At 42.9% G+C, this 20665-nt stretch overlaps 1 protein-coding gene across 31 annotated transcripts in view; it reads right to left on the reverse strand.

Moving 5' to 3' along the window:
- The window catches only part of DST (dystonin), a 499741-nt gene that overhangs the window by 208974 nt on the left and 270102 nt on the right, over nt 1-20665 (reverse strand). For all 31 annotated transcript variants that reach the window (XM_067753487.1, XM_067753485.1, XM_067753482.1 and 28 more), the window contains one exon: nt 4931-5097. In XM_067753487.1, coding sequence (XP_067609588.1) covers nt 4931-5097 — 167 coding nt within the window. The remainder of the gene's footprint in view (nt 1-4930; nt 5098-20665) is intronic.

Here is a 20665-nt window from a genome sequence, read left to right on the forward strand (position 1 = left end):
AGCAATAAAGCTATTCTTTCCTACTCTACCTGGCAGAGCAATAAAGCTATTCTTTCCTACCCTACCCAAAACCCTGTCTCTGAGATTCAGTTTGGCACCGGCGCACAGAGGCTGAGTTTTCAGCATCACTATCCATTGCACAATCCAGGCTATCCACCCTCTGTAGGATAACACGACACACTAAAACTACAGAATAGTCCATTTGTGATTTTCCTCTTACTGGTACTAAGTATTTTAATGTTCTCTTATTATCTACAACTTTCCTCACTACATTACAGTTGTTGGTGATGCTATTTTCAGAGATGGCTGATTCTAAGTTAAACAATTAATGCTGTCCTCATTAATTTCTTACAAGGGACCAAGATCTTAGCTGGCAGTTATATATGATACTGCTCATTTGGTCATCTTGTAAGCAGATAGGGTAGGGGGTCCCCGGAGAAAGAGAACCAGGCACGGCTATCTTTATGTAAGAGGAGCCATTTTTGGTCTAAGCCATTTTGTGATATAAGACTGGCCACAGTGCTTGCCCTTGAACAGATCTCAGTAATTAATGATCTTAATGGAACAAAAGAAAGCAGAAACATTGCCTGTTATCAGGCAAGAGAAGTAACAATAGCAAAGATAATATATCAGTTGTAAAGATTCCCAGTTCTGTTTCAATGGTGAAGATGAGCCTGAAATGCTCAACCACCAGATAAATTAGAACCTAACGGTAACAATGGTGACCTTTTCTGACCCTTGTGACTTCAATCAACTAAAGCTTGGGCTCTGTCCACCACCCAAGCCCCTTCATGACTATGCATGTACTGCTAGCTTAAAACTTCCCCAATTTTGCTGTTTGTGGAGACACTGCTTCTGGAAAGATCTCCAGTGTTCTCCCTACTTGCTGCAAGTAAAATAAATCCTTCCCGATCTTTGGTTTGGTTGTGTCTTTTGGCTGGACACCCACCAAAAGGCAAACCCAGTTTTCAGGTAACAATTTCTTAAATCCATCAAGAATTTTCACATGTCTTTGCTGAATATCATTAGTTTTCAAGGATGCACTACCACAGCTTCTCTGGCCAAAAGTTCCATTTCTTGATATGCAGTCTGCCTACAGGAAATTACCTAAGTATTTACATGGAAGTATACGAGGACTTGAGAACCCAGAGCAATCACCTCCATTATTTAAAAGTGTATGTGATATGGAGCACGTGAGTTACCTTCTGAGCCTCAGTTTAATAATTTAACAATTTGATAACAAATTGATAACAATGGAAATAGTGCCATCTATTTCACAGGACTGTGATAATTTTAAAAGCTACCATATATTAAAAACAGGCAGGACAGGAATTAATACCTGGTCAACATTCTGCATCTATTTCCTGGGTACCTGCTATGTGACAGTTACTTTCTTTTTACCTCCATGGAACATTCTTAGTGCGTAACATCTATAAATCAGTCTTATGAAAATTTCTCTTCATTTTTATTTCATATAGTAGTTCTTTCGAAAAAAAGAATTTTAGAAAATTAAGCTTCTATGGAACTTTTAGAATAAAAGTTAGTAAATTGTTAGTAAAGTGCTGTTTACTGGGGTTAACAAACACGCTCTCCACTTTCAAAAGTCATAATGTATAAGGGGACACTAATAGAAATATGCTAGACAATCACGTGCTTGACTCACAACTGTTGACAGTATTCACATCAATACAGAATCTGAAGGATGCTATTACCTTCCCATTTCAGATCTTAATTCTAAATCTTAGAAGATACTAAATGCAGTTGGCCCTCTGTATCTACGGTTTCTGCATCCTCAAATTCAACTAACCATGGATCAAAAATATTTGAAAAAAAATTCCAGAAAGTTCCAAAAAGCAAAACTTGAATTTGCCGTGTGCTGGCAACTATGTACACAGCATTTCCATTGTATTAGGTATTAGAAGTAACCTAGAGATGATTTAAAGTATATGGAGGATGTGTGAGGTTATATGCAAACACTTCACCATGCTACATAGGGGACTTGAGCATCCACAGATTTTGTTACCTGCGGGGGTCCTAAAGCCAACCCCCCCGGCAGATACCAGGGGACAATTGTACACAAAAACCTTACTAAATCAGTTATTACAAATAATACTGGTTTACTCTTAAATGATAAACACTATTTTCCTTCTCATCTCCAGAGAAATCTCTCGCATTCTATCTACTGCAGGTGACCTTGTCACATCGGAGTACCATAACCCTCTTTCCATCCACTGCCTCAATCACGAGGTTGTTTCCTGTGAAGCCCTCCTTCCCTCTTAAGGGCCTTCTCAACAAAGTATCCTATATGGTTAGACTTGGCATCTGAGTAGAAACCAAACCCATGTGCCACCTCAGATGATTTTTATTACAGAAGTCAAGTAAAATTCATATAAATAATAAAACTTTTTATCTGAAAAAATCCAAAAAAGTCCAATGAAGTGGGTATATTTCCAGAGCGAATCCAAATAAATACATTACAAAATTTAAGAGAATAATTATCAAGTAAAAACAACTGCTAAGTAAAACACTACTCTCTAAATGTGATTAGTACTGCCCAATAGCCAAAAATCCGCTAACAGTGATTTCATAATTGTTCATAACTTTGTCTCCTTTGTTCCTAGAGTAAATCAAGGCTCTCACCAAAGAAAACCATGTGGAGCTCAATGCCACCTGCTTAATTCTTACACATACTAGGAAAAAAAAGTACTCATTTGTTTTTTAAGTAAAGAGAAAGGCCCAAGAACTTACAAAAAATACAGTTCTACAGATGAAAGATTTCTTCTAGTAAAAGAAACCACAGTAATTCTAGGCATAGGGTAACTGAACAAAACTTCAGCAACAAAGATATCTTCGAAGTATTTAAACCTGATATTCAGTATTTTTACCATGAACTCCAACAAGGGAAAACAAAGCACACTAGGAAATCCAAGTTCAAAGTTAAAGCTAAACATACTACTATATACAAAATAGACAGTACACAGAACTCTAATATTTCATAATAACCTACAAGGGAAAAGAATCTGAAAAAGAATAGATACATATGCAGCTGAATCACTTTTCTGTACACCTAAAACTAACACGTTGTTAATCAACTATACTTCCATTAAAAAAAAAAAGTTAAAGCTAAGCAATGTTCCAAAATGATCACTCTGTCAAAATAAAAGTTCAAAACAAATCACTTTCACAAGATCCAAATCTTCTCCTAAAGCAACGTGAGTTCTGTAACATTAAACAGGAAATTTTAGGATCTGTGACACAGCAGTGACTTATTTAAGTATAAAAACGCACAGCAGGTATATACCAATTGGTACTCATAATCCTTCCTAAGTATTGAAGAGACAATGCCTGGAGATCAGTTGTTTTTAAAAGTCAATTATTTTAGAAGAATAGCTGGCTTCTAAATGTTTTGCTTCTAAGCTAAAAAACTTCAGAGAGCAGAGCACACCCTCAAAATGCATCGTGACACACATCCTTTGGTGTAACAATCCAAATACTGTCATTCAAAGGCTAAGAAGACCTTTCCACCCCAGGTACAGAACAGGTGAGACTTGACGGCCTGTGTTCTAAGTCACATGGGACACAGTGTGATCATCACACTGTCTGTGACCATGAAGCCCTCTTGGCACCGTGTCCCTCAAGGAGAGCTGGCACTTTACTCTGGGCAAGCACAGGATTTTCTTTTTAACTCAGCAATCTACACCTACCTCTACTGAAATGTTGTCCTGTAAAGGAAGCAGACTATGACAGCGCTTAAAGGGGACTCTTGGGTGTGGACCCATGGGAGACTCAGTTCAGTTCTATAGATGTCAAAGTCTCCAAAATAAAAAAGAGTGGGGAGAAAGGGGAGAGAAAGGAAAGGAAGAAAGAGAAAGGGAGAGATGGGGTTCCAGGCAAACAGACTGGGTGAGAATCTAGCTCTGCAAGCTGGTAGCAGTGTGACCCTGGCTAACCTGAAGTTCCCCATCTATAAAAGTGGGTGACAGCAGCTCCTGCTTTATGGGACTCTGGGAGATGAGTGAGATAACATAAGGAAAGCATTTAACAGAATGCCTCACATGCAGAAAGTTATCAAAATATGACCTATTCCGCCTATTGTTTTTATTGCAATCCAATAAGTTTGTCAGTTTAGTGAGTTACTCTATTTGGGAAGATATTCAGTTCTTCAACGACATGACATAATCCTTGCAAAACTAAGAAAAATAACGGAGATCAAAACATCATTTTCAGTAAAGAATTTCCAGGAATTTCATTTTTTGTAAGGCAATAGGAGTGTGGACTCAACATGCAAGTACCTGGGTTTGAATCCCAAGCCTGACACTCGATGGTTTTGTGACCTGAAGCAAGTATTTACTCTGGTCTCAGTTTCTGTCTGTAACTCAGGGAGGACAAGATTCCCTTAGGGATGCTGTGTGGCCTGAGTGAATGAACATATGTAAACTGCTTAGGACAGCACCTGGCACTTAGTAGGTGCTATGTCAGTGTTAACTCAGATCTTGGGGTTAACAATTCTCACCGGGAAACTGATTACCACCCTGAAGTTGGCCATCGTTAAACCCAGCTGCTTACTAGAGTAACTAGATGAGGACGCTATGATATGGAAACTTGTGAGGCTTAGTCTGAACCTTGACCTCACTAATCATCAGTTCTCTACATACACAATCTTGGTCCTCCACCTACAGATTCTACGTATCAGAGCTTACTCTCCACTAAGTCACTGACAAAATCCAAAGACACACCATAGCTCTGTGTATCTGAGTGACGATCTCTGGGTAGTGGAAATGTGATTTTTTTTTCACTTGTCTGTATTTCTAATGTTCTGCCATACACATTCAGTGCTTGTCTAATAATAAAAGGTTATTTTAAAATTTGGAAATGAAAGAAACACTTCTCAGATTTGTCAAAGGGGGAAAAAACCCAACAAATTCCATACCTGTATTTATGAATGATGGCATTAAATAGTTTTCCATCTCTCCAGCAGGTGGTGAAATTTTCACACTGAATCCCCACATAACCCTCTGTGGCCTGCTGTGTCCACAGTAACAATCTCTCTTTTGCAGACATGTCTTCTGACTCACCAGTAACATGGATATCAGATATCTAAATGGAACAGAAAACATTAAACCATTAGGAAGGAAGGAAACTAACACAGATTAAGAACCTACTATGTGCCAAGCACTTTACAAGTGCTGTTTCACTTAATCCTCCTAACTCTCACTTGTAAGAGGAGTATATTTTCCCCATTTTACATATAGGGAAACTGAGTTTCAAAGAGGTTAACAGATGGAAAAGTCAGATTTAACCCAAGCATCTCATTTATTTTTCATTCCAAAATGTCCCAGTGTTGAAAATTCTCCATTCCACTTTACTAATTAGATCTGTTCAAACAACTTAAGCACATGTTTTTCCAAGTTCAAATGGATCAAAGCAGAACCTACAAATTAATCTACGTTACTGCCTGCAGAGAACTTGATCCAACAGGTATTCTGTGTAAAGAACAGAAAAGGAAAACAGCACCCTCTCCAATTAACCACATTACATAACAATTTGGCTTGAGGTCTCTCTAATTTTCTCATGAATCCTCATTCAGCTTACTCAATGGGAAACTTTTATCAAATAATTTTCCCTATACTTTGTTTTCATTAATTTTTTAAAGTCTCTTCCATTAAACGATAATAAAACAGGTCCCCAGTTCACACGATTTACATCTGCAAGTCGCCCTTTGATAAGGGTCCTACTTAACCTGCTGATGATGACATTAAGAAACCAAGTGACCTCGGCAGGGGTCACACAGTGATTTCCAAACTGGGAGTAACACCGGCAAACTGTTCCCTCAGCCAGTGCAGGAGCAAAGCCAGGGGATCAAGAGGACAGGCGGCCAGCCAGGGTCAGATGGGAAGCAAAATGGCGGGGGGGGTCAAGTCATCCTGCACCAGGAAGAAAATCCCTGAAGTCATGACACTGGCCCCAGTCCTGGCCGCTAGTCCCATAGCTTTGAACACGTCATTTTACATCTGTGAGTCAACATTCTCATCTATGAGGAGGAAGGAGGCAGAAGCAGATAATGTTCAAGACTCTTTTCAGTCTAAACTCTGAGAGGCTAAGACACTGTAAAAACAACACAGAAGGCAAAGGTCCAAACAGGCAGTCAGGCAACTGAAAGTAGAAAACCCAGACCAAAGATAGCCCTTAGTCTAGAAAGGTGAATGGATAAAGAAGATGTGGCACATATATACACACACACACACACACGCACACACACGCACGCACGCACGCGTGCACACACAATGGAATATTACTCAGCTGTAAAAAAAGAATGAAATAATGCCATTTGCAGCAATATGGATGGACCTAGAGATTATCATACTAAGCGAATTAAGTCAGACAGAGAAAGACAAATACCATAATGATATCACTTATATGTGGAGTCTAAAATATGGCACAAATGAAGTTATCTACAAAACAGAAACAGACTCAAAGACACAGAGGACAGACTTGTGGTTACCAAGGGGAGGGGCGGTGGGGGAGGGATGGACTGGGAGTTTGGAATTAGCAGATGCAAACTATTACACATAGAATGGAAAAACAACAAGGTCCTACTGTATATAGCACAGGGAACTATATTCAATATCCTGTGATAAACCATAATAAAAAATATGAAAAATAATATATATGTATAATAACTGAGTCACTTTGATCTACAGCAGAAATTAACATGACATTGTCAATCAACTATACTTCAATAACATTTAAAAAAATAAAATAAAACAAAGAAAGCCTTTTACACTGGCCATTGCTTGGTGCAAACAGAAAGCCCTTTATTCCTATCGCTGCTCCAGGAGCCAGAGGACTAGAGGCCAACCCAGGGACGTGGGGAAGGAACACGTGGCAGTTAAGCCCACCCTAGGCCTACCAGCTCTGCCAGCACCCCGTGGAAGGGATATAGGCCCACACGCCTCTCTCCATCCGGTACTGGGTGAAACAGCCGTTCCAGGGAGCTCACACCCAGACACAGCCGGAGCAAGGCTCCCCACACAGGGCCAGTATTTGAAAGTGCAGGTGTACCTCAATTTAGTCATCTTTCCTAGGAATCTGTGCTCATCTCCACAGCACAGGAAAGAACTGTGTGCATGAACATGTTATATAGGATATATGGGAAGGATTTCTTTTTGTTTGTTTTTGTTTTCATTTTATTGAAGTATAGTTGATTTACAAGGCTGTGTTAGTTTCAGGTGTACAGCAAAGTGATTCAGTTACATATTTATATATTCTTTTCCAGATTCTTTTCCCTTATAGATTATTATAAGATAGTGAGTACAGTTCCCTGTGCTATAAGGTAGGTCCTTGTTGGTTATCTCTTTTATATATAGTAGTGTATATCTATTAATCCCGAATTCCTAATTTATCCTTCCCCCCGCCTCTCCCCTTTGGTAATTTTTTTTTTAAAACATGGGGGAAAAAAAAGAGCAGAAACATCACCCAACTTCCAACTGACATTCTGCCCTAAAATCATGCTGGTGAGCCTTTCCAGCACATCCCAGGAGTTCAAATCCCATCTCTACCACCTACATGTTCAAGTTACTTATCTGCTTTAAGATCGTTCTCTCACTTGTAAAACAAGGATGATAACAGTCATTACACTGTGTTGTGCAAATTCAACAACACGGACACAGAGTAATGCCTGGCACACAGTAAGTACACTTTCAATTTGTTGGCTATTTTATTGCTATGGTTATTCTTTTTTTTTGACAAAGGGAGAAGCAAATACTTGGCTTTATTATTCTCCCAATTCTCTTAGGAAAAGAGTAAAAGATAAAAGTTTTCAAATTTGTTGCCTCAGACCAATTGAAATCTCTGAAAACAAGGTTCAGAGAAACGAATCTAGGAAACTGTAAATGAAAAGTTGAACCTCTATGCAAAATTTCACAAGAGCCTTTACAGATTATAAAATCAGCTTCTTTTGGACTTGTGGTTGCCAAGGGGGAAGAGAGTGGGGGAAGGATGGACTAGGAGTTTTGGATTAGCAGATGCAAATTAGAATATATATGATGGATATAAGCAACAAGGTCCTACTGTATAATAAATAGCACAGGGAACTATATCCAATATCCTATGATAAACCATAATGGAAAAGTATATAAAAATGTATATATGTATAACTGAGTCACTTTGCTGTACAGCAGAAATGAACACAACATTGTTAATCAACTATACTTCAATAAAATTAAAAAATATATATATATATATAAAATCAGCTGCTTCTGGGAACCCTAAGAACACAGGAGCTACGTGGGTGATATTTATAGCTATATGAAGAAAGGGGCGATAGCTGGGCAGAGGCGGGGACTGGTTTCTGCCGGGTCAAGAACGTTCCAAGCCAGTCCAGTCACAAAGGTAACTACCTATTAACAAGGGCTGCCAAAACATTTCAACCACAGGGTTAAGTTTAATAGTTGCAGCGCTGCCCAGCACATCCAGGGAAAGATATTAAGAAGAAGAGTTTAGAGGTCTGAATATGGCTAAACATCAACCAGGAGAAAATAATATATTTTATTAAATAAGTTCCCGAAAGTTCCCAAATCATATTTCAGCACGTTATTCTCACACACACTGTATCAGACCATTACACATGCATACACTGATTCAAAAGCTATAGTTTTAAAGGGTATTTCAAATATGTTCTGAACCAAACTTTAACATATCGAAGACCACTATCACGTTTAGTCTTTCAGCTTCTCCTGGGATTTCCAATTAACTGAGTAGTAACCCCACAGGGAAATCAAGGCATTTTTAGGTATACTGTTACCACTAGTCACTACCTATCTGAGTCTATCAAACTTTTCATGATACGGTGTAAACAAAATTAAAAAGCAAAATAAATCAAACGCTAAACGTTGTTAAGTCTGCCGTTGCCACTCATGACTCCTAATGTAAAATCTGTGCATTCAGCAAAACAGCCTGACTCTTCCATCAAGGGCAGGCCACGTGGGATTCTAGGAAGTAACCAAGGCTCCTCCCTTCGAATCCTGGAGGCACACAGAGAGCAGAGATGGTTTCAATTCCTGATGCCTGCATTCAAATCCCAACTGCAACCACTAAGAGGAATAAGACCCAGAGCTACTCAACGTGGATGGACCTAGAGATTATCATACTAAGTGAAGTAAATCAGACAGGGAAAGATAAATATATGATATAGCTTATTTATGGAATCTAAAAAAAATGATACAAAGGAACTTATTTACAAAACAGAAAGAAACTCGCAGGCATAGAAAACAAACATGGTTACCAAAGGGGAAAGGGGGGGAGGGATAAATTAAGAGTTTGGGAGTAACAGATACACACGACTATATATAAAAGAGATAAACGACAAGGACCTACTGTACAGCACAGGGAACTCTATTCAATATCTTGTAATAACCTGTAATGGAAAAGAATCTAAAAAAGAATATATATATAAATATATGTATACTTGAATCACTTTGCTTTACACCTACAACCAACACCACATGGTAAATTAACTATCCTTCAATTAAAACAAAGAAAAGATTCTCCTCATTTTTAAAACTTACATGATGCCATAATAACATCTTCCTCCTGGAGCAGTTCTAAAGTTTAGACAAGATAATCTGCACTATCTCAGCACAGGACCTGGCAGATAGAAAACTCTACAAATGTCAGCTTCTCCCACAACTTCATGAGCAGTATTTGCTGCTTCAAGCCTCTCACCAGCGATCTGTCAGCTCGCATCTAACACAAACAAGATCGTTTAGACCCAAGTTCCTTTCGAAACTGGAAGCCCTCATGCTTCTCATCCAGGTCACTGCTGCTGCCCCCCAAGTGCAAGTTCTTCCTCTCACTGAGCCTCTCCGGCCACGTTTCATCTCTGCTTCATCTCCCAGACCCAGACTGTCTCCACTCCCAACTTTCCGGAAGTATCTCTTCCACGGGAAACCAAGTCCGCCTCAGCATCATTACCCTGCCCCGCTTCTGCCTTTTTACTGAAACCCAGGCCCCGCCACTGCACTGCGTTAACTCAAGTCCTGGACACCACCGGGCCCACGGGCAGGGCATGTGTTTCAAACGCTCCCAGTGAAAACCAGTAGTTTTCAAACCATTATCCATGGGCACAAAGACCTTGCCTTCACACAGCAGGTCACTCTTGTGCCACCACCTTCCTGCTGTCCTCAAGATGACCCACACTCCCCAGCGGTCTGACACCGGGCTGGCTGTCCCCGTCTGCATCCAGGGCCCCATCCTCACAGGCCTTTGTCTTCCCTCCATGTCAGCCGGTCACACACACCTGTGGCCACAGCCTGGATCTTGTCACCTTGAACCCAACTTAGTCCACTTCAGGTCTGTACCTTCTGATAGCAATGTCCATTCTTCCAGTACTTTCATTCCTTAACTCCAGCTGGACCAACCACCAGGCTCAGCAACATCTCACATTCCTCCACTGGCCTGATTCTGCCCCGTCTCTGAGCCCTCTGCTCTCTTTACCTCCTTCTCCATTCGGTTTGCACCACATGATCCATCACTTCAACCACCATCCTCAACTCCCTCACTCCGTCCTCACCTTGCAACCACCCAGCCAAACCTCAACCCTGATCCAGGCAGCGGTATGTCTTCTCCAACCCTGCCCTGAGTCTTCTCCACCCCTGCCCTGAGTATACACCTGAACTAGAGGAAACCATACCACCACGTGGACTACTGCCTCCACGAATCCCAGCTCTGATCTCAGCCGGGGGCTCCAGGAAACTTGCCTTTTCTTTTCAGTGTCCTAAACAGCTGGTTTTTCTATCCCTCACAGCATCTCTGCCAACTCTTCCCGAAATGCCTGAAACTCGTACCCCACCCCCTCTTCTTTCCACATCTGGCATCACTTTTTCATCTTCTTTACAGAGAAAACAGTGACACATATAAGAGCCCCCTCACTGTCCCACCTTGTCACCCTTGACCTTTGCTTCCTCCTGACCTGCTTCCCTCCTGTGAATCCTCCACCTCCTGGGGTGGGGGTCTCACTATCAGTGACCCTCCCCTCACCTGGGTCTTTTGCTCTGAGTATATAAGATGCCCAAGGCTCTTCCATCCTAAAATAAATAAAAACAAATAACCCTCATAAACCCAGTTTCCTCTGTACTTAGCACCAACTCTCTTCTCAGTAAAGCAACTGGAAAAAAAAACCATTCTGTGTTTTATAATCTTTATTATCTTTACTCCTCAACCCGTCCAGACTTGGCTTCCACCCCAAACACTCCACGAAAAGTAAGGAGAGGTGACCAGATAAAAAGGGAGGGAGTTCTTGCTCATGATTCTGTTTTCTCAGGAAAGAAGGAAATTAGACGGTTGGTGGAACGTCACAGAGGAAGTGGTGGGCACAGGAGGGGATGAGGCGCTGAGAGACGGCACAGGGTCATCGGTCTCTCCTCCAGTTCCCCATCCTGACCTTGCCGAGGCAGCAGTTCTGCCAAACCTGCTCATCTGCGAATTCCCCACGAACCTGGGGAGACCGAAGTACCTGATTCCAGGGATGCATGAGCTGCCCCAAGACTGTCTTCAAGGGAGAAGAGGGTCTTATAGCCCCATTTCTTCTGTTTCCCCATGGCCAACGATGAGCTGAAGCAACTATTATCTTTACTCAGGACCATCGCCTCTAGTCTCCAGTGTCAATACCAACAATACCGGGCTCAGGAGAGCTTCCCCTTCCTCTGGAACTAAGCCTCAGTGTCGGGACGAGTAACAGCCTCCTAACCAGCTGCACTGGACCACGTCTGCCCTGCTCTCACTCCGCAGGCACATTAATCCAGGTCAGTCTTGGCTGGTCTGCCCAGACCCAAGCCATTCTCCTTCTATTCCACGATCAAACCATACGAACGTCAGACCATGTGGACTAAACACTCCCTCTCTCCTCGGGTCCTCTGTTCAGGCTACTTCTCCCCTTGGAACATCCTCCCCATACCCTGCCCAACGTGGTCAGACTAGGTGCTCACTTACCATCTGCTGAGTAAGGGGTGGGAGACAGAGAGGGAAGAGGGAGGAAGGAAGGGAGGGAGGGAGGGAAGGAGGGAAAGGAGGAAAGAGGGAAGGAGGGAGGGAAGGGGGAGGAAAGGAGAGGAGGGGGGAGGGAAGGGGGAGGAAGGAAGGGAGGGAGGGAAGGGCGAGGAAGGAAGGGAGGGAGGGAAGGAGGGAGGAGGGAGGGAGGAGGGAGGGAGGAGGGAGGGAGGAGGGAGGGAGGAGGGAGCAGGGAGGAGGGAGCAGGGAGGGAGGAGGGAGGGAGGAGGGAGGGAGGAGGGAGGAGGGAGGGAGGAGGGAGGGAGGAGGGAGGGAGGAGGGAGGAGAGAGGGAGGAGGGAGGGAGGAGGGAGGGAGGAGGGAGGAGAGAGGGAGGAGGGAGGGAGGAGGGAGGGAGGAGGGAGGAGGGAGGAGGGAGGAGGGTGGGGGAGGCGGGGAGGAAAGATCAGAAAAACGTGTCACGTTTTCATTTGGTATGAATGGGTTTTAGTCTCTCATGTAAACCTTGTCATCTTAGAAAGTAAATGGCTGCCAATTAAGCTCACTTTGCAATCATCACCAAACACCCCGACCACTGCCCAGAAGTGCCCGGGCGGTGAGCCCAGCCCCGGAGATTACTCTCCAGAGCCCTGACCAATCCCCATTTCTCTGGGTGTGTCCGCCTCTGTGTCTCCAGCCGCCCATCACCCCCTTTTGCGTACTCCTGGCCCCACGTGTCCCCATGTCTGTGTCTCGTGGCCCCACGTCCCTGGGTGTCTCTGTGGCCTGGGTGGGCCTTTCTGAGGTGGCTGCCCCACGCTCCCCCTCCTGCTGCCCCAGTCCTGCACACAGTGTTATTTATGCCCCCCCCAGCCCGTGACAGCCACCGCCATGCCCCTCACAGTGTCCCAAGGGAGGAGGGGCATCCCTGCCAGGAGCCCTCTGCCCATCTCCCTCCCTGCCTCGCAAGCCCCCGCCCACCACCCTCACGTGGCTCACATTCAACTGCCGGAAGTTTTGCTGTCAATAAAACGTTTGAGGATCGCAAAAAAAAAAAAAAAAAGTGAGAGCCCCACATTACCTAAGTGTCATCGAAATCATTTCTGTAAAACAGTTTCATAAACTTGACCCAGGACATAGCCTTGAAATGCCTTTTCAATGGAAGAAAACAAGCCATCAACCCCCATCTGAGAGTTCACTCCCAGCTGACAGCGGACTGGCCCGCTACCTGCTGCGGGAATCGCCACAGCCTCCTGATTCTGGTCAGCTGAGGCTGCAAGCCTGGAAGTCCTCTGAGTAAAGTCAATGGCACTAGATGACTGGGCAACAGCCACACCTGATTTTTATGGATGTTGTCATGCTTCTGGCATGCAGGGAGGGGAGGGCACACCAACAGCCAACTTCCAAAGCTGACGCACATACTCCCTAGGAGACTATTCACATTTTTATTTATTTTATTCTATACTAGGCAAATATGCAACTTAAAAAATTTTTTTAAATAACTATAATTTATTGAAAAGGTTAAAAAGTTAATCAAATTTACTATTTAAATAATCGACATGTGACACCAGAAAGGCAATGTCTCTGAGGTTAAGAGAACTGAGAAATTTAACTTAGAGAGGCTATAAAAATAGTAAAGGATTAAGGAATCCGGGGAACTCAAACTGGAAGGTCACAAAGCCCTCTGGCAACTCCCTGGTTTCACTGGTGAACAAGTTGAGGCCAAAGGAGGTGAGGGGACTGGCCCAGGGTCTCAGCACTCGAACAGGAAGGGGCCGAGGGGATGGACCTATGTCTCCTAAATTCCAACTCAGAATTTGCAAGAGGAGAGTGAAATCTCTCCTTCATATTTAGAAAAGAAATCTACCCGTACAACTCAGACTGATCTTTCCTCAGGAGGCCCAGTGGGTGCTCACTCTTCAATGCTGGAGAGATGTCTGCACCCGGGTTGGGTTAGGGTTAGGGGTAGCCCCCAGCTCCCCTCAACCCTAAGGTCAAGACCCTTCCCCTGGAGCTTCCTAGCCTCTACACTGGCAAAGCAGCTGCTACAGAGAACACTTCTCATTTTCAGAGGAGGACCCACCCCTGGATCTCTCACAGGAACCAAACGTCAGGGTTCACAGAGGTTCCCTCACTAGACTAGACACACGCCCTTGACTGCCAGCCTCGCCACAGAGCAGCAGAGCTGTCCCTAGATTCACGTCCTTCCTCTTCTCCCAGAGCTGCTGCAATAGGCCCTCTGGATGCATCTGGACTGAGCTGCAAATAAACATATTAGTTTTACGACTCGGTCCCTCCCAGGGGTTATTTCTGTCAACCAAGAGGTTGACAGAATTTTAAGCTAATGGTGGAATTAGAGAACACACTCTCTGACACGTTATAGGTATTCACTAAACATCTGCTGAAGAAACAGTCAAAAGAAGAATGGACCTGGGGGATGAGAGGCAGCTCTGCTGGTGCAGAAGGATACCTTATGTCCAAGGAAAGAAAGAAGTGCTCTTCACAACAGATGGTCACAACATGTGTCCCCTTTTTAACAGGAGCAGAAGACAGTGGTGAGACAGAAGTTAAAAAGCGCCTACAACCTCCTGTCTTTCTCCCACATACTACTTCATTGAATCCTCAGAACAAGAAACCATCCTAGTTCACAGACATGCGAAGTATGACCTGCATTAAATGTAAGTCTTCTGGTTTCTCCAAAGAAGACATACAGATGACCAATAGGCACATGAAAAGATGCTCAACATCGTTAATTATTAGAGAAATGCAAATCAAAACTACAATGAGGCACCACCTCACACCAGTCAGAATGACCATCATTAAAAAGTCTACAGGGACTTCCCTGGTGGCACAATGGTTAAGAATCTGCCAGCCAATGCAGGGGACACGGGTTCAAGCCCTGGTCTGGGAAGATCCCACAAGTCGCGGAGCAACTTAGCCCATGTGCCACAACTATTGAGCCTGTGCTCGAGAGCCCGTGAGCCACAACTACTGAAGCCCATGAGCCTAGAGCCAGTGCTCCGCAACAAGAGAAGCCACCGCAATGAGAAGCCCACGCGCCGCAACTAGAGAAAGTCTGTGTGCAGCAACGAAGACCCAACGCAGCCAAAAATAAATAAATAAAGTCTACAAATAACAAATGCTGGAGAGGGTGTGGAGAAAAGGGAACCCTTCTACACTGTTGGTGGGAATGTAAGTTGTTGCAGCCACTGTGGAAAAGAGTATGGAGGTTCCTCAGAAAACTACAATAGAATTACCATATGATCCAGCAATCCCACACCTGGGCATATATCCAGACAAAATTATAATTCAAAAAGATATATGTACCTCTATGTTCACAGCAGCACTGTTCACAGTAGCCAAGACATGGGAACAACCGAAATGTCCATCAACAAATGAATGAATAAAAAAGATGTGGTACATATACACAATGGAATACTACTCAGCCATGAAAAAGAACAAAATAATGCCATTTGAGGCAACATGGATGCAACTAGAGATTATCATACTAAGTGAAGTAAGTCAGAAGGAGAAAGACAAATAACATATGTTATCACTTATATGTGGAATCTGAAATAGGACACAAATGAACCTATCTACAAAACAGAAACAGACTCATGGACATGCAGAACAGATTGGTGGTTGCCAAGGGGGAGGGGGTTGGGGGAGGGATGAAGTGGGAGGTTGGGATTAGCAGATGTAAGCTTTTATGTATAGAATGCATAAACAACAAGGTCCTACTGTGTAGCACAGAGAACTATATTCAATATCCTGTGATAAACCATAATGGAAAAGAATATAAAAAAGAATGTATGTATAACTGAATCACTTTGCTGTACAGCAGAAATTAACACAACATTGTAAATCAACCATATTTCAATTAAAAAAATAAAACTTAAAAAGAAAATTTTAAGTCCTCTGACTCAAGAGCTCCTAAGTCCCCTTTCCTCTGCTACACCCAATCTGTAGCGACGCCCTACAGCATTTCAGGAAGAGTTTTAATCTATCAATGAACCAGCTCATTTTACAGAAGGAAAAACTGATTTAAGGGATACACAGTGGATATGGGAATGGTAGTTGTCAAATGTTCTCCCTGCAGAACCCAAATCCCTACTGGCTAGTCACGAGTATCATCCAGGGAATTTCAATTCCTTCATATAGTTTTGTTAAAATAAACGACAGTTTATACTCTAATTGAGAGAGTTCAGGTATTAACAAGGATGAAAGCAGCAGGTTGGAAAAGGTGATCTCAAGATGCTTCCACCTCTTTTAACATAATTATTTCAAGAGTGAAAGTTTATCATTGGGAGCAAGGTTGGTGCACAGCTGTGGAGGGTGGTGACCCATGTTCCATCCCCGACCCCACCGCTTACTGGGCCTTGGTTTCCTCTCATCAAGATGCCGACACGCACACATGGTTCAGAATGGTGCCTGCCCCACATGAGTGGAAGCGACTACACCAGACTGAGGATTATTCCCTACATTTTTTTGCTCACATTGCTTGACACTGTATTCAGGCAAAAGCAAATTCCACATTGAATGTGTCAAAACACTCAAATATTTCCAAGCCAAGATGTTTGCTTCCAAAGATAATCTCTTTAACAATGTTTCAACTATTTTGGCAGAAACCAATGTAATCAACACATTTTTAGAGTCTGCTTCCAAGTTTCAAAAATGTGTGAAAAGGCTCCACAAAATATTCTTAACTGTAAAGACAGCACACATATTTTGAAAATGCTATCTGGTTAAAAACTGCCTTCCTAAAACGAAGAGTTAAATTGAGGATAAAAGTAAAAAGTTGATAAAGTTCAAGTGCTAATGCTCTACGTTGATGGCTACCTTTAGCAAATGCTCATTTATTTCTTATTCAAATTATGGGGGAAAACTAACACAGATATGACTATATTTCTTGTATAGTAAAGGATTTTAAACTTGGCATGTCCTTCATTTAACTGAAAAGATAGAGGCATTCTATTGCTGATAGAGATCCAATTCTGTGCCATGATTTTATAACTAAACTTTCACAAACTGGGTCATGAAATCCAAATGAAGACTAGAAATTTAAAAATCTATAAACTCATTTTCATTAAAAAAGATGAAATGGTTCAGAAAGAAATGTTAGTCAACTATAAACCAAATGACCTTTGCTTTCAAGATCTATAGAGCAAAGCTACCGTGGAAAAGTAGAAATATTTAGATTTCACCCTAGTCCTTGAATTCTAAGCACGCTTCTATAGCTTAAGATTCACAGAAGACTTGGTTAAAGAAAAAAATACTGAATAAATATTACATTTCAGTGAGGTTGAATATTAATGTATTATTCTAACATTTTGAGATACCTCTCAATTATTTTGTTTTTATAATTTAGAAAGTCAATGAATGAAAATATCTAACCCATCATTACTCAGATGCTGATAATGTAATTTGTACACTATCCACACCCTTCACCACCCTTCCCTCCTTGGCTTCTCTCCTGTATGTCACTGCCCTGTTTACTGCAGTTCACCAAAGGATGAAAAGGAACATGAAAAGAGTTTAGTGTTCAGTAGTTAACACAGCTATATGACAGGGTGGGACGTTAAAATGACAACAGTCCCCCTTATCCACAGTTTTGCTTTCCGTGGTTTCAATAACCAAAGTCAAACACGGTCCAAAAATATTCAATGGAAAATTCCCAGAATAAGCAATTCTTAAGTTTTAAATGGCACGACATTCTGGGGAGCAGGATGAGATCTTGCACCATACCGGTCTGCCCCACCCCCAACAGGAATCATCTCACTAGTCACTTCGTATATGTCTTGGTTATCAGACTGACTGTTGCGGTATCCCACTGCTTGTGTTCAAGGAACCCTTATTTTACTTAATAACTTAATAACAAAGTGCAAAAGCAGTGATGCTGGCAACTTGGATAGTCTCCTAATGTACCTAATGTATAAACTTTATCATAGGTATGTAAGTACAGGAAAAAGCACAGTACATACACAGAGGGTTCAGTACTATCCAGTTTCAGGCCTCCACTGGGAGCCTTGGGATGTATCCCCTGCAGGTAAAGGGGGAACAACTATATTAAGCATCCTCATCCCCAAAGTCTTTCAGGTGACTAAGTTTATAGCCACGGTCCCCATCATTTATAATGAACAAACAATGGGATATAAGTGCCTAGTGTTGGTTCAGTATATAACAAGTGCCTAATAAATGTTTGGTAGAGGAATCAAAGAAGTGACGGATGGAGGAAGGGGTGAAAACACTCAACAGAAAGGTATGCAATGAAATGCATGGATTTGTAGGGATTTAAAAGTGAAAGAGCTGTATGTGGGGAAAGGTAGGGAAATGACATCAGTTCAAAGTTCAGCTTGGAGATAATTGTGGGTGAGATCCAAGCCCTTCCACGTCCTGGCTGAGTGACTTGAGCAAGTCACTACGTCTCCTGAGGCTCTATGTCCTCCTCTGTAAATGCAGCAAACAACAGAACCATTTCATGATGGTTAAACAGCACAGTGGGGGGTGTCTGGCATGCAGTAGGACTCCACAAATACCATGCCTAATAACAGTCGTGTCGTCATCCAGTCCCACATCCTCCTTTTCTGGAAAATGAAGCCGAGACCCGGAGAAATGAAGAAGGCGTCCAAGGCACACAGCTCTCTGGTGGCAAAGCTTGGCGAGAACTCACACCTCCTGCCTCCAGGCCCGTGATCCACGCTGCTTGTCAGAAAACCCATGATGAGGAGAAAATGAAGGGTGAAGCTGGTTCTCAGAACTTAGCATGTTTTCAAGAAACATGTGAGAGGGCGCCTGAAACATATGCAGTGCTCTCACATTCCGTCATAAGATATTCTGATACAGTTAAATCCAGGGTAAAGCTTCATCTGGAGATGATTCTAGCACCACAGGGACCCTGGGGTCCACTTGAGAATATGAAGAGTAACGAGCACCCTAGCCACAGTCTTGACCATCAGAATCATTGGCCCGCGGTGATCCATTATATTAGAATCACTAGAGTTGACATTCGGGCACCTATATTTTTCTTTTAATATTTATTTTATTTATTTATTTTCTTTATCTTTTTTTTTGTTTTTTATTTTTTGGCTGCATCGGGTCTTAGTTGCAGCACGCAGGATCTTTTGTTGCAGCACACAGGCTTCTCTAGTTGTGGTGCACGGGCTTCTCTCTAGTTGTGACATGCAGGTTTTCTCTCCAGTTGTGGTGCACGGGCTTCTCTCTAGTTGTGGTGCACAGGCTTCTCTCTAGTTGTGGCATGCGAGTTTTCTCTCTCTAGTTGTGGTGCGTGGGCTCCAGAGCAAGTGGGCTCTCTAGTTTGCTGCAGGTGAGCTCTCTAGTTGAGGCACGCAAGCTCAGTAGTTGTGGCACACGGGCTTAGGTGACACCAAGCATGTGGGTTCTTAGTTCCCCAACCAGGATTGAACCCTCATTCCCTGCACTGGAAGGTGGATTCTTTACCATTGGTAAGTCCCCAGGCACCTATATTTTTAAAAGCTCCTTAGGTGACACTTACATGTGGTCTGTTAGAGAACCAATGACCTATAAATAGAGAAAACAACAATCTTGGCTGAGAGCAACATCACAAGACTGGGAAGAGGTGGGATTTGTGAAACTCAAGAAGAAGAATGCTTTGTGGGCACAGCTCGAGGGGAAAGGCAGGACTCCCCGTCACAAGTCCGGGAAGCATGTGAGTCAGACAAAGAAGGGGCCCTGCACAAGGTGCAGACCCTGAGCTCATCACTCCCTGTCCCCAAACGTGCTCTGCCTCTGCCACCTCTGTTGGCAACACTCATCCTCCCCAGATGAACATCAGCTCTTATAAACATCAACCCCTGTTCCAAGTTCACAGCATCTCCTTCAGAACTCTGACAGCTCATCAAAGTAGGATGCTGTGTCATTTAAACTCAGCTACTCTCATCTGCTGTGTTCCCTTAAGGACCTTATTTAACCTGAGTTTCCATTTCTTCCTTCCAAAGAGGAACTGTCTATTTCACCTATTTAATACACTTGTTAAGAATGATCAAAAGACACAACGTGTCTGAAAGTGTTTTTCCACTTCCAAAGCAATATGCAAATCTAAGATGCTTCCTTTGTTTACTTACACCTCTTTACCCTAGTGAAGTTTTCACAGGTTATGAGATTTACATTCAGTAGATGCCCAAGAAGGGGCGGCTGAGTCTGCTCCACAGAACCCCAGGGCCTGGAGGGCCACCCGAGGTTGGCTTACGATGGCAAGGATTAAAGAGGAGGTGGGCTGGTCACCTAGACGAAGAATGACAAATATCACAGGACCTGGGAAGTTCAAGTCAGAGGCTTAAACTAAGTCTAAGCTTAAGATAAGTTCAAAGAATTGTGTAATATTCTACTTTGGAGATTAACCCAAACGTCACTGAGCCCAACCGTGCACACACAAATGAATGAGTAAAAATGACTCAAATAGAGAAGATATGGAAAAGATTTTGAAGGGACAATGTCTTGCAAAGGAATGCTGGCTAACAGGCCATTTCTGGGATGGAATACTAGTGAAGGGGCTGAGAGCTCTCATTTGCATCCAATTCTGCAATGAAAAATGGAGAATCCAATGCAAGATAAAGAGGGCCGTGCACAGTTCTAACCAAAGATAATTAGGCAGAGTCCACCTCCAAAGTACCGGGAAGAGTGCATTTACGAGCAGCCAAGCT

The sequence above is a fragment of the Pseudorca crassidens genome, chromosome 10 (assembly GCF_039906515.1).
Source record: "Pseudorca crassidens isolate mPseCra1 chromosome 10, mPseCra1.hap1, whole genome shotgun sequence".
Lineage (NCBI taxonomy): Eukaryota > Metazoa > Chordata > Mammalia > Artiodactyla > Delphinidae > Pseudorca > Pseudorca crassidens.